Raw genomic sequence first — 25,316 nt, 5'->3', positions numbered from 1 at the left:
ACAATAAGAAACAAGGTATGTAATATGCATACATACTACAATGTTATCAATGTATATGTTTAATGGATAAAATATAAACATAACATTAGTTTTTAGTACAAATAAACTTCATTTACTATGCAGTAAATAATAATTATTTATTTTTATAACCTTGTGTTTCTTAAAGAAAAAAATTATTTTTCAAAATATTGAATAAGAAATGCAAATTTATTTTCAAATTAATTATATATTTAATCAATATTAGAATTTTAGAAACATTCAGTATACAACATGAATCCATACTAAATTGGGCATACAGAATTATAATGTTCACCTAAACCATACATATGTCGGTGAAACACTAATATTAATGCTTTATTACAATTAGTATACTCTATTCCAATAGTTATATCAGATCCTTCAGCTTGAATTACTTTGATTGGTATTTTGAATATATGGGATAAAGCTCTCAGTTCAATTTCACCACCCCATTGAACTGAATTTGCTACTTGATAGCAATATTCAATAAATTGTTGATCAGTTAACATTTCTCCAGTATCTGGATGACTTAAGTAAGGTATAAAGTCATCTTTGTTGCATTTGATAAAGTCAGAAGTCTTAAGTCGAATTTCGGGTACAGTAAAAGTCTGTCCACATATTTCTTTAAGCTGATGTACAATAGCACTATACAAGCAATTGCCGTCTGAAGGAATATCAAAAATAACAAAACCTAGATTTTTGAGTTTCCTAACTAATGTTTGAGTTTCTAGATGTCGTGTTCCGCCAATGTTTTGAATATCATGTTCTTCAATTAATGCTTGTCTCTCTTTCAGTTGAGTGATTTTTTTTGATCGCCTTTTTTCAGCTCTACTAACTTTAGCAGCAGTACCATTAATTTTAACTTCTTGTAAATTTTTTATCAGAGATGGTTCTTCATCTTCTTCTGTAAATGTATTTAGTTCTTCTAAATGTTTATGCTTTAATTTGGCTTCAATTTCTGCTGTTTGCTCAGCAACTTCTTTCTTCTTCTTCCGATCACCTTTTGCTACAGACTTCTTCATTGATTGAATCTTACATTGCATGTCTTTTTTCTCATTTCTGTGTCTTTGCAAAATGTCTTCTTTAGTTTCGACGTTTACTGATTCCATTTAGCACTAGATATATAGTATGTTACTTTAAAATATAAATCACTAAATAATTTAAAATTAAAAAAATAATTTCTCATACAATACATGTCAAACATTTTAAAATATCACGTTTATTTAAATTTCAATGTTAATTAGGGCTGGGCTTTAACTTAGCCAATGTATTAAATATATATTAATATAATATTTCTCAATAATCCAATAAACATCAAATATTATTTTACAATTTTAACAATTGTAGTTTACATGGCTGCTGAATAATGTGTTCATAATGATAGGATATAAGATAATTTTATTTAAATTTTAAAGTATAATACATTGCCATTTTTTAGTATGGCCAGGTAATAAGTTATAATTATTTGAAAAGTTCAAATTGTTTTGTTAAGCATAAGTCATCTTAATAAATTACACTTTGTTTAGCGTAAATTGAAGACCTATCACTGAGATGGGTGGTGTATGTAACCAATGTCAAGGAGAGGCAAATAACTGAATATAGGATATACTGAACACTCTTTTTTTTGTTTTAACCCTTGTAGTTAAGCATGCTGAAATTGATGATAAAGTCAGCATTTGGCAGCTGGACTTAGTTTTGAAGTCCAAGTCTGAGAAAATAGGTTTTCAATAGCAAATACTAGGTATATTGACAATATTTTTATGTTTGGAATTTCTTTAGAGGGTATCACAATAGTATATGTTTTAAATCATAAAATATGTCTGTCATACTAAAAAACAACACATAATGTATGTAAGAGTTAAAAAATGTTTTTCAAGTGGTTTATTTGAAGTAAATCTGTCCATGAATACTATTTTCAACAGCCAAGTGAGCCCTAACTAAGCTGAATTATTTTCTTTTACCACATTGTTTTTGTTATTTTTATTAAGTTAATAGTACAAATAATTTATATTTATTCTACTTTGTACAACAGTTTTGTATATTTAGCAAGTAATTGGATTAATACCTCATAGCTTTTAAACAACTTAGAATGATTTAATAATATTTTAATAGTTTTTAATTAATGTCACTCCAGCCCAAGGGTCTCCAAACTATCGAAAAAGTTATCAGCAGCCCCCAAAGAACAGTAAATAATCTTAAAATATGTGTAACATCCAAAATCGTAATCTTGCACATTTGTCAATTATTACCCATATCATACTTATAACTAAGTATATTATAAGAACTATTCTTTAAAATATATATAAATATATGTATCTAAAATTAAAAATTATATGACATGTATATACACGTTTGAGAGCCATTAAGAGCTTTTGATATTTTATATATATAAAAAAGTTTGGAGACCCCGACTCTAGCCTAATACAAAGATAAAATATTAATATTATTGTAGATACTATTTTTAAACATACATACTAGCTAGAACATAGGCAATGGAGGAATATTTGGATACTTAGATTGAAAATAACAAACATTTTAAAAACCTTGATTTCAATTTTTTTATTTGATTTTATTATAACATTTTTATAATAGGCAATGTAGAAGTTATTTGCCAATAATATATTAAATTTATTTATAACAATTGTAATACAATTAAAATAAAATGTTATCTTGAATTTTGATAAATTTCAATACCTAGGTATCAAAAAATAATTCTTCATATTTTATTGAATAAAAATAATTTTAATAATTAGTCTAATAAGTACACTTTACATTTAACACTAATGACGTATGAATAAACAAAATAATATTTATTTTACCTATAAATAAAGAAATCTATTATTTTATAAGTACTAAAGTACCTACATATTATTTAAAGTATAATTTAGAAAATTTATAAAGCAATGAGGAAATCTGTTAATCCAGATTAAATTCCCAAATACCGGGTGTGTATTATGTCATTGCATGTAGTTTTTTCAACCTTGATATTTTAGAATCAATGATACGGAATTTGGAAACAATGAAAAAAGACGAGTTTTTATTTTTAACAAGCAATTTTTTTTTGACAAATTCAAAATTTGTTTGCATGTAGTTGTTTCAACAGAAAATCAATTTAATTTTTTTCAGATGGTAATAACTAAATTTTTTGATGGATTCTGTTAGAGCTTTTTTTTCTGAAAATTTTGATGATCAAATCATTCAAATCATCAACTTTGGTTCTCTAGATTATTAACTAAGGGATTAACTACAGTCCTTTAACGTTTAGTAAATATATTAATACATTTAACTGAAATAAATTTAATTTAAAAGAGCTAAATAATTTTTTCTTTTAACTATCTTTATATACGCTTAAATCGGTCCTAATGACACACTCCGAAAATATATTCAATTTTAGGATAAAAGCCTAGAAAATAGTAGGCAAACATAATTCATTATTTTAATTTTAATATACAATCGTGAAAATAAGTATTATTATTGAATTTATTATACAGTATATTTAATAAGTAACTAGTATATAATAAGTAACAAGTATATACCTATTGAAGTCAGGGTTTTCTAGTTAACAAGGTTTTGATATCAGTCATCAGATGCAAGTAGGTATTTATTGATTTAACATTACCTACCAATGCAAAATTATGATTTTTTTTATTAGGAGGTACATACACATTTACTATTATCTGTTAAAGATAGGTAAATCTATTTTATTCTTTAAATCAGTGGTTCTTAATTTTTTTAGATTCATGGAAAATTTATATTTTTTTAAGATTTTTAAGGTTTATAGCCACACAATAAAACAGTACCTATATCATATACATATAATTTAAATTAATTCAAATTGAAAAGTAAAAATGTATACAAATTTATTCTAGTCAATAGAAAACAGTATAATTGTAGACAATAAAACTAACAATTCTTCTTAACAAACATTTTAATTTGTTCACTGATTTTCAAATTTGGATAGACTTTATTTTAAAAAACGTTGTATATGCATGTGTTGTTTTTGTCTTACATTTGTACGAAATAGCAAATTTTCGTTCACCAGTTTCAATAGTGTGCTGTTAGTTTTGATATTAGAGTGAATTTACCTATTATAAAATTTAAAGGTATAATTATTTCTAGGGCCTAATGAAGGCTTTTATTGATATTATTGTTTTGAAGTTATGACAATTTTAAAATGATTACTCAAATGATCAAAATTTACTTTAAAATAATGTCAATAAAAGGCTACATGATGTCCTAGATCAGCGGTTCCCAACCTTTTTTATTCTACGCTCCCTTGTAAATTTACTAAAATCTCATTCCTCCCCCCCCCCCTAAAGTAAAGGAAACATTTTTTTTTTTGTGAGCGGTACAAATAAAACATACAAAATAACTATATATTATACAATATCCAACTATTTACTTTTATTATTTTCATCATTTTAAAAATGTATTATAAATCAACTTACGAAGTAATAATATTAAGTATAAGAAAAAAATATTGAATATGAAAACAAAAATATTAACATTAAGTATAAATAATATCTCGATCTATCGTCTTCTTCTATATACCTAATATATAATTGTTATCAATGCCCGATAATCTGATAACTAATATAGTGATTTCAATTTTACACATTGTAAAATAACATAATTATTTTCGTAATTCCATCATCACTATATTCCCCCCTGCGGGGAATTCTCCTCTGGTAGGGAACCGCTGTCCTAGATAATAATCTTACCTTTAAATTTTATATTAGGTAAATTCACACATACACTCTTTAATATCAAACTAACAGCACACAATTAAAACTTGTGAGCAAAAATGTGCTATGTCGTACATGTATAAGACAGAGACTACAGAGACGGTTACAATGTCCCCTTAACTTTATGGAGCATCTATGTTTCATGGAACATTGGTTAAGAACCACTGGTCTAAATCATAATAAATAATAATTTATACTATCATTATCCTTATTTCTAATTTAAGATTTAGCATGAATATCTAATGATGGCCCAGCCCTAGTAAAATCCCGAATACAATAAAAACTGAAAGTAAAATAAACAATTTATTATTTTTATAGTGTTTTGATAGATACTTACATGAATAAATGTGCAATTGAGCAATGAAAAAGTTGACATAATTCAACTTAGTCCAATGATGGATATATTATTAAATAAACATTTTCATAAAACTATTTGAAGTATTGTCTTATTTAATTAATATTTTAGAACAAAATTACATACATAAAACAATTTAGATATATTCGTAAAATATGGATAACAATTCGTAACACATCCAAATAAAATCGACATTAGGTACCTTCACTAGTTTTTTCTACAACGTTGTAATTAAGTACACACTACACAATATCATAAAACAATATGAAGTTCTCTTATATTAATATATATTATGCATTAGTTATTATAGTCTATAGAAGTATTTAGCATGATAAAAATTATAGGGAACGGATACGCAGTACAGAGTACAGACACTATTAGAGTACAAACAGTAGACAGTAAGTAAATAATACTATAAGCACTAAGGAGTAAGTACACACTATAAATTACACAATCACATTTTTAACATTCATGATTCACATTTCACGCTAACCAAAAACTCGATTTGTTATGATAACAGAGTTAACAGCGTACCTTTAACCGTGGTGCATACCTAACCGTATACCGCAGAAGTCACAACGATACTACAATACCTATGAAATAATAATGATAATTTACCATTCTGTATTGCTGTGTGACTTTCTGTGTCACAGAACACAGACTTCGAGAGTACTTTAAGTTCTAAAACTATAGTACTATTTTTTAAAGTATAGAAGTATGTGTTTTGTGTATGAAATATTTCTTAATCTATGGTATGAAATAGTTTCATATGATCTGTGGTATAGAAGTCTGTGACTAATAATAATAGCACGACTAAGGTGGATTCACAGGATAAGTGAAATTCCGTGGTGATTGGTGGATTGATCAATCTACCTTGAGCATAACGGTCTTGAATAAGCATATAGCAGCCTATAGCAGTATCTATTGTTATCTCTTATCATTGCTTCAATGTTTAAAATGCAAATTGATATAATCATAGAACAATATTATTATGCGTACTGGAATTTTACTTATTTATGATTTATTTTCATTTTGTGGATTTATTTTTATTATAACAAAATAATACCTACCTTATTTAATTTAAAATATTTGATCATAATTTCTATACAATTCTCAATACCTAGCCAATACTTATATATTCTAATTTTAAAATCTAAAGACCAAAGTTAAATGTCAGTACTCAATTCTGTATTCTTTTTACTCAAGTCTATCTCAATGTTTCATTACAAAATTAATAAGTATTAAGTAAATATTTATTGTGGATAATGTTCAAGAGTTAAATAGCAAATCGTTTTTTAATTTTTTATTTGTAATCCCAAATAGGTTCTTGAAAAAATAAATATCATAAAAAATGGTAACTGTTCTATAATTTGTTTATAAATTATCATTTATAAGTAAGGACAATAAGGTAATAATTGTTTTTAATATAAGTTTTGTATAGGTATTAGGTACTATAGTTTACTATTATAAAATGTCTTGTACACATGTATTATACATTAGTGGCGGTACTAGTGATGGACAATTTACTAGATTAGATGTAACTGAAAACAAGATACATTAAAATTATATTTCTATTTAATTTTGATTGCTAAATACAAAATAGGTATTTTGAAATTTACTTGGTTATTTATGTTAATTTCTTCAAGAAAATAATGATCCCTACTATTAAATATTTGTTTGTTTGAAGTGTTCATAAAAAATATTAACTTTGTACAAATTTTATTTACTACCCTTGGGCAGCGCCGGATAGGCAAGGTATCGGCCTACCGAGTTTCACAATTATAACCGGCCCTAAAAAAGTTAATGCCACGTTTTTCAATAAGTTAAAGTCATTAATGGCTATCCATATTTTCTTAATAACATCATATATCATACAATATAAATTATACATATTATATTAAGCAGTTGACATAGATAAATAATGAATATTCCAAGCCGGCCCACCGAGTTCAACTCAGTAACTCGCCGGCTCTATCCGGGCCTGCCCTCGGGGCTTGGAAGTTAATATCCTATAAAAAATGTTTTAGTTATTTAAATGCCAAGATAAAATAATACCATTTCTAAATTAATTTTTATGCATTTCAATTCATAAGTAATTAAATATTTACTTATTTGTTATGTTCAAAATTCAAGTGTCATATAAAATTATTAAAAGTTATTTTATTAGTAACATTTTACAATGCATACCAAATAAAGAAAAGTTGTTTTTCTATATAGTGTAAAATGGTTAAAAATTTGATAAAATGACAAAAAAATCAATAAATGCAAAATAAATATTAGTTATTTAGATTGGTTAGGATTTTTATTGAAACGCATTTTATCAATGAAAGTTATCAACTTTCGAGCTTTAATTAAAAACTAAAATTAACTGAAATTTAAAATTATTAAAATATTGAACTTTGTAACAATAAAATAGGTTAAAAAAACAATATAAAATGTAAGTAATAGGTAACTGACACATATGGTTTGAACATATTAAATAATGATGCTTTTAAAGTTACTTGAAAATTATTTAACTGATTACAGATAACAAGTTTTAAATAAAACTTTGTTCCGTAATTTAAATACATGAAACAGTTAATTACCAAGTCTCATACTCTAAAATTAAAACAATTGTATTTAATTTCTTATTTAAAAATCAAAACATTTAAGTAATATTTTTTAAATGTTTTTTTTTTATATCTTAACTATGCTTTATTTACTGTTATTTTTTCATAAGTTTTAAAATTTTCTGTTACAGATGGAAAAGCAAAAAAAAGAATATGAGCTTAAACAAAGCTTAAGACCTAAAAGTTCTACAATTAAATCAGTTGTACTGGATTGTAGTGATCTATCAAATCCAAAAATTAAGGTATGAAATAATAAACAATAATTGACAGTAGTTTCTCAATTAAAACACCTTCATGTGGTAAATTTGTGCAATTAAATTCTTGGACTATTTTCATTTCAGTTTTTTTTCCGAGAGTGATTATCCCCTATCCATATTTTCTTAAGAAACTTGAGGTTAAGTTGTTCAAATGCGTGCTGAGTTAATTTAATTTTTATAATATAATATTCCGTAGAGGTATACCTATTAAACATTGCTTTCTACTTTTCTAAGTTATAATCATCAGCAATAAGAAATTATTTTGAATAAATATAAATTATGTGGCTCATTATTAAAATTATTTATTATTATAATTATATAGTTCAATAATTGTGTAATTTTAAAATTTATATGATTCAGGAAAATCAAGAGACAGAAGTCCTAACAATGTCTACGCCAACTGATCACCCACAAAAAAAATTAAAACATTTGAATCTATTTAGTAATTTACAATCAACACCAAATACTCGGCATTTTAACAAACCAGAATTGGATTCAAGAATAATAATGAAGTAAGATTTACATATTTAAAATTTTTAAAAATCATCTAGTTCTTAATTTGTCTTAATTAAATTAATAATATTTAAAGCTATAGTCTAAGTAACTGTGTTTAGAACAGTAGACGTTTCTCAGTGGCGCATGACAAGGGTTTTATGAGAACCGGGTCTCGTGGATGTTTTTGGGTGGGTGGGTGGATGGTCGATGCTAGTGCAAAAAGTTGGCTAACTATTGGTGTAAGCTATTACTCTCTACATTATTGATGGTACTATTGTTTATTCTGGATTAGCTAGTGAAAAGACCCAAAGCAAAATTCTGTCTAAAAAGAGAGCAAACAATTATAAAAGTTAGGAACTCACTGCTTCCAGACATATTTTGTACTTTGAAAAAAAGTGGCTCATTCTAAATAAACTCAATATTCTCATCAACATGCATATGTAACTAACTACATAATATGTGACTTTGTTTTCCGCAGTTAATTTTTTTAAATCAAAACAGCAATAATATATTATTATTAAATGAAGCTGATGCTGCTTATTTTATTAAAAGTCTCATGAATGAAAAATAATCACGCCGCCCCTGAAATTTCTAGTAGTAGCATCTTATATTCTTGTAAGTCATATTCTTTATTTTAATAATTATTTTTCAGTCTCAGTCCAATAACATCTACGTCATCTTTAAAAACAAACTTATATAGTCATAAAGATATTTATCAACATAAATCACATGCAGAAATTGATTTTTCATTGGTAAACATATATTTGTATTTCTTATTTTGAAATAAATATACTATATTATAATATTTTATTAATATACTACATTTTTTTCTCAAATAGAATCCATTGAAGTACCAGAATTCATCAAATCTTTGTAAAAAACATGAATTAAACAAATGGAAAACAAACAAAACTTCAATTGAACCAGCTCATAAAAGTAATATTATTGACTCTTTAATTGTACCAAATAACCCAAAAAAAACAAATGAAGATATTGTTAACGAAAAAGCTAAAAGATGCTTATTTGAGAAAGAAAAGGAAATTACTATGTCTAATTTGGAAACAGATCAAGATTCGCTTAACATTTCTTTGGATATATTAGAACAAGTGTGTCAAATGTCAGAAATTATGGATGATAGCTTAACTGAAGAAGTAAAAATAAGTGATGATACTAATAAAAAAAAAAAATTGGCTTCTTTTCTTTATGGTAATAGCACCATTAAACTTGATGACACAGAAGAAGAAAACAAATTATTACAATTGGCATTAAGTATGGAAGATAATGTATTGACTGAATCTAGATCAAAGAATAAATTATATTTTGAAGGCAAATTTACCTCTCTAAATCAACTAAAAAATAAGGGAACTAACTTATCTAAATATGACAGTGAACAATCAAAAAGTAATAAGTTGAACACGTGTATAAGTGATTCCAAATGTAACTTTTTAGATCCTGAAGAAATGAATTCAATTGGAAATACACAAATGTGTGAAATAGCTGACATAACTGAACCATTAGAATCATTTGATGATCAATGGACACAACAATATACTAATAATGAATCTAATTTCAGCAATACAACAAAGGAAAATAATTTTAATAAAGATTTTGATGCAGTGATAAGCACACCTATAGATTTTATTGATCATAAAGTGAATATAAAAAAAAGTAACTCATTACATAGTTCAAATGAAAGGTTAAAAATATCAATCGTAAGAGATGAACTGAATATACCTCCAATTGTGACTCAAGACGATACCTTAACAAATGATAATATATGTAAAGGTTTTTCAACTGCAGGAGGTAAATCTATTAAAGTATCAGACGAGGCATTAAAAAAAGTTCAAACGATGTTAAAAGATGAATTTAATGAATATTCAACTGTTAATCAGGACAATATTGTTGTCGATACCAAAATACCTAAAGGTTTTGCTACAGCAGCAGGTAAATCTATTAAAGTATCAGATGTGGCTTTGAAAAAAGTTCAAACAATGTTAAAAGATGAACTGAATGAATCCTCAATAATTACTCAACACAATACTGTTTTAAACACTAATGAACATGAAGGTTTCTCAACTGCGGGTGGTAAAACTANAAAAAGTTCAAACGATGTTAAAAGATGAATTTAATGAATATTCAACTGTTAATCAGGACAATATTGTTATAAATCCTAATATATGTAAAGGTTTTTCCACTGCAGCAGGTAAATCTATTCAAGTATCAGATGCGGCTTTGAAAAAAGTTCAAACAATGTTAAAAGATGAACTGAATGAATCCTCAATTATTACTCAGGACAATATTGTTGTCAATCCCAAAATACCTAAAGGTTTTGCTACAGCAGCAGGTAAATCTATTAAAGTATCAGATGTGGCTTTGAAAAAAGTTCAAACAATGTTAAATGATGAACTGAACGAATCGTTAGGTATTACTCAGGATAGTATTACTATAAATCCTAATAAATTATGTAATGGTTTTGCCACTGCTGGTGGTAAAACTATTGCAGTATCAAATAAGGCCTTACAAAAAGTTCAAAGAATATTGAAAGATGAATATTCATTAGCAATTACAAAGGACAAAACTACTATAAAGTCTAACATTGGTATTCAATTTTTGAATGCTGGAGATAAATCTATTATAGAATCAGATAAATCATTAAAAGACAATCAATCAACCTTTAAAGATGATTCACAGTTATTTGATAGTTCACTAGAAACAATGGCTATTTCAAGTGATTACAACAACTCTAACAAAGTCTCAAAATTAACTAATGACCTAAAAACAAAATCAGACTGTTTTGAAATTTCAAAACATGAAGAAGAATGTACATTTGAGGATGATTTGTCTTTAATTAACACAGTTGAAAAGTTTGAAAGGGATCAAATTGTTTGTAAGCCAGTGCAGAGAAATAAACGTCCAGGAAGCCCTATAAATACACATGAAATTAATTATAAAATAAAAAAAACAGTACTGAATGATGGATGGGAAATTAATGAGTTAAATACTTCATTTAGTGTTTACTTATCAAACAAATTGAATGGACCCAAAGTATTATTACCAGAAGTTGTTGATTGGGTCTTGCCAAAAATATTCACTTTAAAACAGGTACCTACTTTAATATAATATTATTGTAAAAGTATATTTTACAATGTACATTCATATTTATTTTAATATAAATAGTTACACATAGCATACCTACATTCATGTAACAATTTATTGTTCATAAATATTAAATATGTTAGGAATGAATATTATTATAATGTTAGCATGAAATACAAGGTATTTTATCAAAGATAGGTTTATTATGTTACTTCTTGGGTTGTATAATGTTTATTATAAATTAAATTTTGTATTATATTAAAATTATTAAGCCCCATCCCTAATGTATAACTAATTTTGTTATAACAATTAAACAAATAATTTATTATATTCATTATATTACTTTTTCAGTTTCCTGAGAATGGTGTCGCAAAAGAATTAATCAAATTGAATGTTGATAATGCTATACATTTGAAGTTATATTGGGAAAAGTATATTGATTTTTCTTAGTTTTAAATTAAATACATACTTATAACTTGTTATTTTACAGAAATTATAAATTATCTGATGGACATAAAAATAAAATGTATAGTTTTCAAGATTTAAAATACTTATTTTTATCACACAATTTTGTTGATGGCAAACTTATTCCTAAAGGATGGATAGAAAACCATTTTCGTTTTATAGCATGGAAATTGGCTGCTACTGAAATTTGTTTTCCCGATCATTTTGGAAACAAGTAAATATGTATACAGATATATCATATTATGTTGGAGTTAAGGTTCTATTACCATAAATTTGAAGTCCACTAATCTGATCATCTAAACTTTAAATGCTTAAAATACTTTTTATTCAATACTCAATATTTATGTTGTATCATTTTTAAGAAATCATTTAACTTTGAATTATTAAAACATAAATTTTAAGTTTTTAAGAAACTTACCAACTTTCCCAAAAGGTACCTTGTCAATATTTCTACCTTAATTTCTTATCTTCTTGGCTACTTATGGCAAATATGAATACCAAAATATTTTGTTATTTTAAGTATATTTTAAGTTTGAGCGGATGTCACACCTACACAAGTTATACAAATGTACACCATACCAAATTTGTGTTCAGCAGAACCAGTCTTGTGATGTTAGGTATAATATTAGAGTGAATTAACTTATAGTCATTCTTAAATTTAGGAATATTATTAGTATATTTTATTGGTTTTATTATATTTTAATTTTCATGCAATTTGTAGGTTAGGCCCACTATTATTTGATATTTTTATAAACACCACAAATTCGGTTGTGTCTCCATGGTGTGTTCTTTTATTTAAAAAATTGTTCATATAATTGTTCTCATGATGATTTCCAAATCCTCCAAAAGCTATTTATATATTCAGTATCTGGTATATTCGTTGTCTCTTAATATCATTATTTATAAAGCAATGTATTTTCGTTGCACTTGTATAGCAATTTATTTTGACTATAATCTTAGTTTGTCCAAACAATTTTTGCTAACAATGTCTAGTACTTCCAGTACCTCCTTCACTTAATTTCCCCATATTGATGACATTGTTGTTAAAGCTTTATGTTTACCAGTTTTTAGTAAACTACACTCAACAAATTTTGATTTACCCGATTGTCTAAATGTGTTCAATAATGCTTTGGTCCGTGCGGTTCATTAGTATGGTACTATTGTTTAGTCATCATATACTGTCATTGATATATGGTGGATTAATGGCTTCACAATTAGTTTAGCGAGTTTCTACCTATACAGGTTGTTATACCATGCACACCTCCATTTTTTCTTTAATAATACATTTATTCAAATTCTGATTTTTAGAATTTTTAAATATATATAAATATAAATACATAAACAAATATATAAATGTTAACATTTAGTTACATATAAAGTTTATTATACTGATCTATTATTACTCAAATTATGCAGTGCTTAGATGGAACACATTCATTGGAACTTGACAAGAACATAGTTCCTTTTTAATGCGAAGGAACAAATAGGAACATTGTTTATTTTTTAGAAGAACAAATGGTTTTATTTGCTCCTTTTTTCATTAATTAATATTATTATACATATAGAGAATTTTAATAATTTTTAGAGTAAAAGTCTTACAATTTTTTTTTTAAATGTTGTAAATATAATAAACTAGGTATATAATTAAACCTATGTACGATAATATTGACAATATTAAGAAAGTTTCAAGTCAGTCACGGCTGACTTAACTTGTATGAAATAAATAAATTAAACATTTTAATAATTAAACAATGTATTACTACAAAAATTCAATTTTAAAATTATTGAGAAACAAAAAATGTTTTTTATTTTGGAATGAAGAAAGACACTAGTTCCTTGCTATAAACCAGGAACAAGAAACAATTTAGTTAAGGTTAGGTCGAGGCTATGCTTTTAACTAGATGAATGTAAGCATGAACTAATTCCTTTTTATAGAAACTTTTCAAGCCCTGCTCATATTTTATCGTTGTAACAAGCCAAATGACATTAATTATATTTTAAAAAAAAATTAAAATATTAATTTATATATAATTTATTTTAAGTCTAATCTTAATTATAATTTATAATTCCATATATAGGGTTGTGATTATAAAGTGATCATAATGACAGTTTTTTTTTATTATTTTATTGTTTAAGTTAAAGATTAACTGGTTTAATTATGTTTAGGTTATTAACTGCAAAAAACATAATTCACCAACTATTATATAGATACTACAGAGAAATAGAAAAATGTCAACGATCTGCATTAAAAAAGATACTCGAAAAAGATGAAACTACATCGAAAAGGATAATTTTATGTGTTTCAAAAATTAGTAGAGTAAGTATTCTATTATCTTCACTAAGCATATTTTTATTGAATCAATATTTTTTTCAATGTTGAAAGAATCTGGATAGTTTTACCTTTTTTAAGACATTGAGTTGGTCGTATGTATTATCATTGATTATAAATATTCATTATAAGTATTATCTTATGGTCAACATAATATGTTATAATATGTTATAATTTATTATATTGTTGAATTTAATCAAATTTAAGTTAAACATTATTTTTTTAGAGTTTTCAGTCTTAAAGTTTTACTAAATTTCAGTACATTGTTTCTAATTTCTATGAAAGAGAACATACAAGTTAACAAGTAGAAACTACTAACTAGACAAAGTACAGACGACCATTGTAGTACAGACGTACAGTTATTGTAAATCATTTATTAAGACATTTAATTATGTAACTTTTACATGTGTTACTATTATAATAGGGTTTTTTTTTAAATCAATGTATTGCATAACAATATTAATTGTTTAGCATTTTAAAATATTGTGCATACAAAAAACAAAAGGTAAAAAAATTTTAAAAGTAAATGCAAAATTCAAGTTTCAAGTGCTGTATTTAAAATGTAATGTAGGTATCCATCTTAGCGTAGGCTTTACACATTACACCATACAATACATTCCTTTTTTATAACCTTAAATAAGTCCCAGTTATTCGACTACTGACTAAACATAAAATGTAGTACATTTTAAAGCACCTATCTTAAAATCAGTTTCTGTTTAAAATAAAAATAAATAAATTAAAAAGTAACCATGATTTAATAGTATAAGAGAAAAATAGGTCTTTCTTGTAACTTGAATTTGTTATGTATTTTAGACAAATTCAGCTGAAACCTTTACGATTGAACTAACTGATGGTTGGTATAGTGTTAAAGGAATTATTGACTATGAGATGAATATGCTTTTACATAAAGGCATTATAAAAGTTGGTACAAAACTTATAACATATAATGCAGAACTTATTGGTGCTGGAGAAGGAATTGATCCATTAGATGTAAATATATTATGACTATAAATAAATAATAATACGAATTGTTGCTTTAATTAACTTATTTACAGTAAAACCGTTAATTATTATTTGTGTAACACACTGGTTTGGCATACCTTACTGTCACCCTTACCACTCTACCTATGATTTTTGTCGATGTTTAAATATTTTTTCTTTTGTAAAATTACATTTTATTAAAATGTACCTAGTTATCAATATACCAGTATTTAACCAAAAATTTCTCCAAAAATCTTTCTTCTCAGTTGTGGTTCAGTGTTGCATCATATAATTTGATGAACTAAAATATCTTTAACTATAAGAATATTGCAATATCATCAAGTACTATGAATTGGTACTAATTATATTCATACTACACTATATTTATATTGATATAAAACAATATTTATATTATAATCTTGAATATTGTCATGTTAATAAATGTAATGTAGAGATATTGTACAATTTAAATACTGCTAATCCTTAATTTCATTAAATTAGAATAAAATTTCAATGTTTTATTTTTTTTTTGTGTGTATAAGGTTGACAATAGTGTAAAGCTTAAGATATCAACAAACAGTACACGAAGAGTACGCTGGTATGCTAAATTAGGATTCTATAAAAACTCAACATTACCTATACCTATTACTTTAGAATCAATTCTACCACATGGTGGAATAATAGGATCTCTTTCACTTGTAATACTTAGAAAATACCCTGTAATGTTTCTTGAAAAGAAAACAAATTCAAAATCTAGTATGTATAGTATTTGTAAAATAAATATGTTAAGTGGTGGTGTCAAGATTTTCTACTTTTAAGGCCAGACAAATAGACAATTCCTAGTTACCAGTGCCAGTTTATCGTATCCTAAATGATTTATAGAAGATTTTTGTATCCCATTAATTAATAATTTACATAGTCAAAAATAAATATTTGATTAAAGGTACGGTTTCCCTGCAACGTCAGACGCGAGAACAGCATGGCTGCGTCGGACGCGGCGTCTAGACGCGACCTACGTCCAGACCGGTAGTGACGCTTGACGCTGCGTCCAGACGTTGCAGGGAAACCGTACCTTAAAAAAAAATGTTATATCATATATATATATATAGATATATAACTGTTTACAAGCTAATGTAATAGGTAACACAAAACAACTCTTTGATCTATATGAGCTACCACATCAATTATAAACTTTTAAACTTGATTCGGAGGTTAAGGCAGGAATTTTTTCTCCATAAAGTATTTTTTGGTCAAATTGAGTGCAGTGAGTTTCTTTAATGAATATTGACTATCCGCCCACTTTCCTACACAAGTGTTTAACTCAATATATGTATATTTTACATTCCTTTGATTTGTTCAAATTACACCGCATGATCTCATGTACTTTGTATTATGTCTCATGCTGATTTGCTAAATGATAACTCTTTCATTTCTGCCTATTATAACGTGTTTAAAAACTGTGAGATAATCTAAAATTAACTTAGTAATTTCTATGTCAATATCAATATTATATTATTATTAGGTATTTGTTTTTAAACTATATTGCTTTTATGCTTACTGCATTTATATTTTATAAAATCTTTATTTTTATTATATACCTACCATGATTAATACTGTTATCAATTTAATTAAAACAATTTATAATTTGCATCTGCCTGTTTATTTTCAAAACATAGTGTAATAATGTATTTATATTTGGGACAAATACCTATAGATGAGCTCTCAAGTAATTTTTTTTATAAATAATTTTACATTTGAATTTATGGGACCTTGATGTAAGACAAGTTTGATGGAGAGTTTTGGCCCACCACTGAATATATAATGTAATATATAATAGGTATGATAGTTAAAACTATTAATTTATTACTTTAGTTTTCAGGAATGAGAAAATGGAAACTATTGAAGCAGAAAAGTATAAAGCATACCAACAAAAGTCATTAGAAATAATTTCAAATAAGATAAAAACTGAGTTAATTGCTGAAATAGCCTCTAAAACTAAAGTATCAAAAAAATACTTTTCAAGTATGAAAAAAGAAAATTTAGATAAATTAAATATAGATGAATTGAGCAATGTTTTAGAGAACTCCACTGATCCTTTGGAAATCCAAGTAATTTACTTATTTTTTAATTTTAGTATTAAAACAGTGTTTCCTAACTCTTAATTGAACGCCCCTTGTAGATTTGCAAAAATCTCATGTCTCTAATATCACTTAAAATTGTTTAAAAAAGTTTATGTTTTTTTTTTGTTTATCAAAAAGACAAAAACAGATCTATTACGAAATAGGTTAATCAATTGTTTTTTTTGTTAATTATTAATAACAATTTTTAATTACTTTTAAAAGTTAAACTATATGATTACAATAATATTATTAAGTGCTAGTACAAAAAAAGTTTCTATTTTAATGTGAGATGTTTGATTATTACCCTCCACCCCCATGCAGTAGGTACCTCAATTCCCCCTGAGAGAGGCATTTTTCCCACAGGGAAAAACTATTAAAATTCATAATATTATACTTAAAATTATTTATAGTCATTGCTCAGTCAAGAAAAATTGGAAGCTCTTAAAGATTTTAAAAAATTAGAACAAGATCGATTCTATAATGAACTTCAAAATAGGGTCAATAGAGTGTTTAATGATCAATTTAAAGATGCTCGTAAAGTTATACCTATGATTAAAGTAAGTAACATTTATATATGTTTTTCGTTATTGCATTTTAGACAATAATGTATGAATTTGAATTATTATCATTATAACATTATCTGTGTTTGTATGTTGGTTTTTTACGATAGTTCAATTTGTAGATGAGTTATGATCATTTTTAATTTACGCTATATTATATACGCATACGCATAACTTAATAAAAAATTGAACTATCGTGAAAAACTAACATACAAACACAAATGTTTTTACCATCGAGTTTCTTAATAGGTCGATTTACTCTATTTTTTAAGCTAACGAAGCTATACGTGATCTGCTGAGCGTAAATTTACCATGTTACGCAACGCACTTGTTAGACGTATACAACAAATACCAGTGTTACGTTCTCTACATAGGCTTTTTATTATATGTATTTTAATTTTAAAGCGAGTTATGAACACATTTAAAGATGTACAAACAATTTACAATTTTAAAATCAATTTTGTCAAAAACTTTTTATACCAAAAACAACTTGCAAAGTTGAAGTTTGAAATGTGTTTTCCACTAGGTAGGTACGAGTATAAAAGGTTTTTTTGCAAAATATTAAATTCATCGTTTCGATTAGTACTTAATGTTTAATTAAACAGATTAGTTTAATTTAATGACGTCTACCTTACGCCCAAAAAATTTCCTAATCATTTAGGTATATAAAAACAAAAATTACTACCTACGTTTCAGAAAGCTCTATAATATTATAAGCTAACTCATTGTAAATAACGAGAAATACGGAGAAAATTCACGAAAGTTCTATAAACATATTTACACCATTGTAGTATTATATTTATATAAATATAGTAATAGCAGCGAAAACTATATAATATGTGTCACAGCTCTTAGTGGTGAAGTAGGGGGTAGGGGGATGGCACGGCGACCAGAGCAGCGCTCGTGAATCGTATCGAATCTTCTCGAACGTTCGGTCAGATATATAAACGTTAGCAGCGCGCTGCCCGCCGTCAGTTACTCAGTTTACAGTTTGAATTTGAAGCAGTAAAGTGCGACTCGTTGTCCGTTGAACGAGGCATACATAATACTACTTGGCTACTATTTAACGCGACTTTCAGTGTTATTCACGAATTTTCCATTGCGGTTTTATACACAAAGTGATTTTAAATCGTTATCTAATTGCTGTACTACCTGCGTATACGTTTTAGTTTGAATTATCAAATTAATTTTCGTATTAATTGTGCGTGAATTATATCGACAATTATTGGCGAAATGGTTGGAAAAACAGCCATCGGTATCGACCTGGGTACCACCTATTCCTGCGTGGGTGTCTGGCAACACGGAAAAGTAGAGATCATCGCCAACGATCAAGGTAACAGGACCACCCCGAGTTATGTGGCATTCACGGACACTGAACGGTTGATCGGCGACGGTGCTAAGAACCAGGTGGCATTGAACCCCGTCAATACGGTATTCGACGCCAAACGGTTGATCGGCCGTCGCTTCGACGACGATAAGACGCAAGCGGACATCAAACACTGGCCGTTCAAAGTGGTGGACCACTGCGGCAAGCCTAAAATCCAAGTTGAATTCAAAGGTGAGCGGAAAGTGTTTGCGCCGGAAGAAATCAGTTCGATGGTTCTGACGAAAATGAAGGAGACTGCGGAAGCGTATTTGGGCCGTGACGTTACGGACGCTGTCATCACGGTGCCGGCGTACTTCAACGATTCACAGAGACAAGCGACCAAGGACGCGGGGGCTATAGCCGGCCTGAACGTGATGCGAATAATTAACGAACCGACAGCTGCGGCTTTGGCGTACGGCCTGGACAAGAACCTGAAAGGAGAGAGGAACGTGTTGATATTTGATTTGGGCGGTGGCACGTTTGACGTGTCCGTTCTGCAGATCGACGAGGGTTCCATATTCGAAGTGAAGTCGACAGCGGGTGACACACACTTGGGCGGAGAAGACTTCGACAACCGGCTGGTGTGTCATTTTGCCGAAGAGTTTAAGAGGAAATCCAAGAAGGATGTACGTACCAATCCGAGAGCGTTGAGACGGTTGAGAACAGCCGCCGAACGGGCTAAGAGAACGTTGTCATCTAGCTCGGAGGCCACAATAGAGATTGACGCTCTGATGGAAGGTATCGATTTCTACACCCGGGTGTCCCGAGCCCGTTTCGAGGAGCTGTGCGCAGATCTATTCAGATCGACTCTGCAGCCGGTGGAGAAGGCGTTAGCTGACGCCAAGTTGGACAAGGGTGACATACAGGACGTGGTGCTCGTGGGTGGTTCGACGAGAATTCCAAAAATCCAGAGTCTCCTTCAAAATTATTTCTGTGGCAAACCGCTCAACCTGTCAATCAACCCCGACGAAGCGGTAGCCTACGGTGCCGCAGTACAGGCGGCCATTCTTAGTGGCGACACGAGTTCTGCGATTCAAGACGTGTTGCTCGTTGACGTTACTCCCCTGTCACTAGGCATCGAGACTGCCGGCGGCGTGATGACTAAAATCGTCGATCGCAATTCCACTATTCCGTGCAAACAAACTCAAACGTTCACTACTTACGCGGACAACCAACCGGCCGTCACCATCCAGGTGTTCGAAGGGGAAAGAGCCATGACTAAGGACAACAATCTGTTGGGAACGTTCGACCTGACCGGCATACCTCCGGCTCCCAGGGGTGTACCCAAGATCGAGGTGACTTTTGACATGGACGCCAACGGAATTTTGAACGTGTCGGCCAAGGACAACAGCTCTGGGCGCTCCAAGAACATCGTCATCAAGAACGACAAGGGTCGACTGTCTCAGGCTGAAATCGACCGTATGCTCAGCGAGGCCGAACGGTACAAAGAAGAGGACGAACGACAAAAAGTCAAGATCGCTGCCAAGAACCAGTTGGAGAGCTACGTATTTGGTGTTAAACAGGCGTTGGACGAAGCCGGAGACAAGTTAACCGAATCAGAGAAGAATACAGGCAAACGGGAATGCGACGCGGTCGTCCAGTGGTTGGACAACAATCAGTTGGCAGACAAGGAAGAGTATGAGTACAAACTAAAGGAAATTCAAAAGAGCTGCTCGGCCCTGATGATGAAGATACACGGTACTGGACAAGCCGGCGATGTGCCTGCCGGTGCTCATGGATTCCCAGGTTCTAGAGGACCTACCATTGAAGAAGTCGATTAATTCCTTTAACAATGTAATCTTATTTACGCTTGTATATACTTACCATTGTTAACTATATCCTATATTTTGATTTCTACTGTAAGGTATTCACTAGATTTAAGCTAAGACTGATTTTTATATTGTAATATTTAAGTAAGTTTTTACAAAAAAAATATATTTATTAGCTGTATAGTCTGTATACATTTTGCCTTTTTATTTATCCTAGATAAAGTTCTTTGTATGGTATTTTATGTTGATGTAAAATGTTTAAAATATTATAGTAACTAGGTACCTACCAAATTGTATATTGAAAATTACAAAATTACAAATTGTTGTAAGTTGATCCTTGTATCCTGAATATAATTAATATTACTCTCAAGTCATAATGTAATAAATTTGAATACAATAAGCTCAAGAGGGGGGGGGGGTATTTACCCTATCACTCCCCTCCCCTTGATTTGCTACGGAGTGAGTATCACTTTGCTTGTACAGTAGGTGTCCAGAGTGATCATTAAAATGAATATGTTAAATTTGATTTTACATATTAAAATGAATATAATTCCTATAATGATATGACAATTTTCTCTATCATTCACATAATAGAGTTAAATAGATTATTCAAGACTTAAATTTTGTTATGTTATGTTATGTATTTGTAAGATGGAGACAATGCATGCAGTCGTGGGTGTACCGTAGTCCTCTAAACACTTTATTGGTTAAACTCAGTGCTCAAGGAATGCCTTCTTTGGTCCTTGGGTATATTACTTTGGCGTAAACCAGCAATGTAAAGGGGAATATTGCTTGTTAAAGAATCTAAACTGTTCCCTCAGTATGTGGTAATTGGTAATTTACACTTCTAAGGATTACTTCCAAAATTAGAAATTTAATGCATCCTATATGTTGTACATTTTAGCTCAAATGGTATTTCTAAGCATAGCAAAAAGATACCGACATTACTTAGAATTGTATTTTGAACACATAATTGTTAGTAATTGTTAATTGTAATCACTAAATATTTACATAATTTTGCTTTTGATATTATAGTTACGCGTGGTTGATAAAAAATATGTTTCTACTGGCTTTAAAGCTGCATTACTTACAATTTGGAATCCATCAGAAGATGTGACTGAGATCTTGAACAAATCTACTGAAGGTCAATGTTGCATATTCCATCATATTACTACTAATGGATTCATGTATGAAAACTTATAATGTCTAAATAAATCAATACCTATTGTATAAATTTAACTTAAAAACTTTATTAATACTTTGTTTAGGAATGGTGAACTACAATTATCAGCCAATAAAAATACTCGTTTTGATTTTCAAGGATATGAAAATGAATATGTCAAACGTGATGTAGTAAGCTTTAAAAGTATTTGGTCTTGTACATTTTTACCATTATTTGGTGAATTAGATTTAGTCGGTATTGTAGTATCAGACGTTAACAAAAATAATGCTTATAATGAAATCTATGTATCAGACAAAGAAATGAATATAATCAGTATTTTATTCCGAGGCAATATTAAGGTAGCTTATCAAAACTAAAAATTATGTTTATAATTTATAATATATTTTATTATTGTTTAGGAATATGGTTATGATGACATGATGTACCCTGGCAGTATAATTTCGGGAATTAATATTCAATTTAAAGGATTTAATCAAATATCTCCAATACCTAAGTTATATAATACAGAGCAATCTTTATTTACAACAATTCCTAAGACTGAATATATTTTAAATATTTTTGATGATTATAAAATGTTTATGAAAAAGCCGGAAGTAAGTGGTTTAAGAAATATAAATTATTATTTTACTGTGTTAAAATGTCATATGAGTACCTATGTTTAAATTTTTTGTTAATTATTGCATACACTTTGTCAGAGTGTCCTACAGGCTACAAACATATATTAATTTTGAACTATCTTGCTTTAAAGCAACATTTTGCAATAATAATAACTCTTTTGCTCGCTTAATTTTTATGACAACCTATTTCAAATTGTAATACTTAATTACTTTTTGTATTGCTAGTATTGACAAACTAATCAATCATATCATCATCTTAATTGTGTTAAATTTCAATTTGAGTAAACAACCTAGTACATATTTTGATATTCTCACAACATTCATTATTTTTAACAATACTTACAATAGTACTATGTAAGTAATCTCATAATAAAATATCAAATATGTGATAGAGTTCTTAATTTTGTCTACTATATCAATAATAATTTTGATTAAATGCTTAAACATTTAAAAAAGTAATACAAGTTATATTCTATAAGCCAAATTTTGCCGTCTGTTTTACCCAATATTTCTATCCTTGTTTCTTTAATAGCATAAATACTATTAAAAAAACAGTTTAACAGCTGACTTTTAAGCGTGTTTATTATTGTAAATGCCTCAATAAAATATGATACATAATATTAAACTTAAATAACATAAACTGATTTCACTTTTATAAATTGTAGATTTTATGAATTAATATTGAGTATAAAATAATATTTATTAATTTGAAAAAATCAATTTACAGAATCAAAATTTTCTGATATGCTGCCAAACTAAACTCAGTGAAATTTTTAAAAGACTCGGAGAAACAACAACAATGAATAATGAGCAATGTTTAAACAAATCTAAAACCGCATTGAATAAGTCATATGGTGAATTACCCATTGCCGTGGTAAAAACTTCTAATACATCTCAAACTGAATGTTCTCCAGCTCAAAAACGAATAAAAATGCTGAAATCTTTTGGAAAAACACCACCGTTAAACATTGTTCACACTAAACCACCAGATAAAAAGCTGTTGGGTCAATTTAAGACACCGACCCGGTTATAGACATTTATAAATGAATATATTTCATAAGTTCAACTATTAATTTAAGTTATAATAAATGTTTTTCTTAAAAGTATTAATTAATTATTTGTTGTTATATTAAATAGTGTACTATATTTTTTAAACCTACAAATTAAAATTGTGTTATTTAAAAGTGAATTCTTAGTACAAATGGAATATTAGTTAAATTTTTTTGAAAATGTAAATACCTAATAAAATACTAATAGATGATTTTGAACATACAGTACCACAGAATAGGTTAAATGACAGTATTACCTAGGTTATAAAATATGTGGTATAAAATAGTAGGTACTAATAATTTTTTGAGCTATGTGCTGGAAATCTTTTTAATAATGAATTATTCTTTTGTATGCGGTTATTTTTTCAGGTAACTGCAGATCCAAAATATAGACAATAGACATATACAATTTATATAAATTATAAGTACAAAAAATACTTATAATTTAAAAATATACATGACAGTGTTGCCTAATACCTAGTTTCTTAGACAGCTGTGGTTCCGATTGTTCCAAACCAAATTGAAATTGGCAGTTCAAATAACTTGAATAATCCACCTACCTCATCCAATATTATTACCACTCATCTAAAGACTAAAATCATTTTTGCATACTGCATAGTCATAGCTTAATATTTTAAAAGTAAAATGCTCACAGGAGCTTTTGAAAACATAGTGATAAACAAAAAACAATCTAAGAAAAAAAGAGAATTTTTACTTTAAACCAGTTTACAATATTTTAATAATAGTTAGACTCTTTTTGAGTCATTTATAGACATTTTCAATTTTCTTTCTATAAATTTCGATAGACATTTTGTATAAACATATTTGAAAATCTGCAAGGTTTCTCATAAATTGTTATTAAAGTAATTTAAAAATATTAAAGATACATACTACATAGGCTAAGTAGTAACATGGGTACAATTTTTTTAAATAAGGATTTGAAAATTTGTCAATTATATGATTTATTATTTTGTAGTTAAAAATGAACAAAACGTTGAATGTTTCATGTCTAATGATTGAAAATTGAATACAAAGTTTCTCATAAAGTCATAAGTAGTTCATATTGTAAATAAAAAATCTTAAAAATATATAATATACAAAGTCGTTTTTATAGAAATTTTTCAAATTTTTACGAAATTAGATATTTTAACGAAGTATAGGTAACAATCTCAGCTTATTTGTTGTAATTAAAAAATACAAGAGCACTTTTAAAGTATATAATTATATTTTTTACGGACAACCACGTTTTCAAATGCATTTATTTTCGGCAACAGGTAATTCAACTTTGGTTTTTTTTTGTCT

At 28.1% G+C, this 25,316-nt stretch overlaps 3 protein-coding genes across 6 annotated transcripts; 2 read left to right on the top strand and 1 right to left on the bottom strand.

The window, feature by feature from the left end:
• Nucleotides 1–186: 186 nt before the first annotated feature.
• Nucleotides 187–5,585, bottom strand: LOC111031679 (OTU domain-containing protein 6B). Its single transcript, XM_022311727.1, has 2 exons — nt 5,101–5,585; nt 187–1,133 (listed from the first exon to the last, which is right to left on the bottom strand). Exon 2 carries the CDS (start codon nt 1,125–1,127, stop codon nt 282–284), a length of 846 nt encoding a protein of 281 aa, XP_022167419.1. The 5' UTR covers nt 1,128–1,133; nt 5,101–5,585; the 3' UTR covers nt 187–281.
• Nucleotides 5,586–6,129: 544 nt separating this feature from the next.
• Nucleotides 6,130–24,099, top strand: LOC111031675 (breast cancer type 2 susceptibility protein-like). 4 transcript variants are annotated; one of them, XM_022311723.1, is made up of 18 exons: nt 6,130–6,363; nt 6,442–6,472; nt 7,859–7,969; nt 8,345–8,496; nt 9,132–9,231; nt 9,319–10,564; nt 10,824–11,581; nt 11,927–12,006; nt 12,066–12,254; nt 14,207–14,357; nt 15,183–15,359; nt 15,893–16,106; nt 17,223–17,458; nt 17,881–18,027; nt 22,201–22,352; nt 22,434–22,686; nt 22,747–22,941; nt 23,693–24,099. In XM_022311723.1, the coding sequence occupies exons 2-18, from the start codon at nt 6,470–6,472 to the stop codon at nt 23,996–23,998; spliced, it is 4,470 nt and encodes a 1,489-aa protein (XP_022167415.1). In that variant the 5' UTR covers nt 6,130–6,363; nt 6,442–6,469; the 3' UTR covers nt 23,999–24,099. The 4 variants fall into 4 exon arrangements, with proteins under 4 accessions (XP_022167415.1, XP_022167414.1, XP_022167413.1 ...); XM_022311722.1 differs by having other exon boundaries at nt 6,130–6,472; nt 9,319–10,339; nt 10,599–11,581; XM_022311721.1 differs by having other exon boundaries at nt 6,130–6,472.
• LOC111031678 (heat shock protein 70 A1-like) lies at nt 18,207–22,146 on the top strand. Its single transcript, XM_022311726.1, has one exon. The coding sequence runs from the start codon at nt 19,264–19,266 to the stop codon at nt 21,175–21,177; it is 1,914 nt and encodes a 637-aa protein (XP_022167418.1). The 5' UTR covers nt 18,207–19,263; the 3' UTR covers nt 21,178–22,146.
• Nucleotides 24,100–25,316: the final 1,217 nt, after the last annotated feature.

The sequence above is a fragment of the Myzus persicae genome, unplaced genomic scaffold (genome assembly GCF_001856785.1).
Source record: "Myzus persicae strain clone G006 unplaced genomic scaffold, MPER_G0061.0, whole genome shotgun sequence".
Classification (NCBI taxonomy): Eukaryota; Metazoa; Arthropoda; class Insecta; order Hemiptera; family Aphididae; genus Myzus; species Myzus persicae.
Note: the sequence above shows the minus strand (reverse complement) of the source record. Positions and strands in the feature narration are given on the sequence as shown.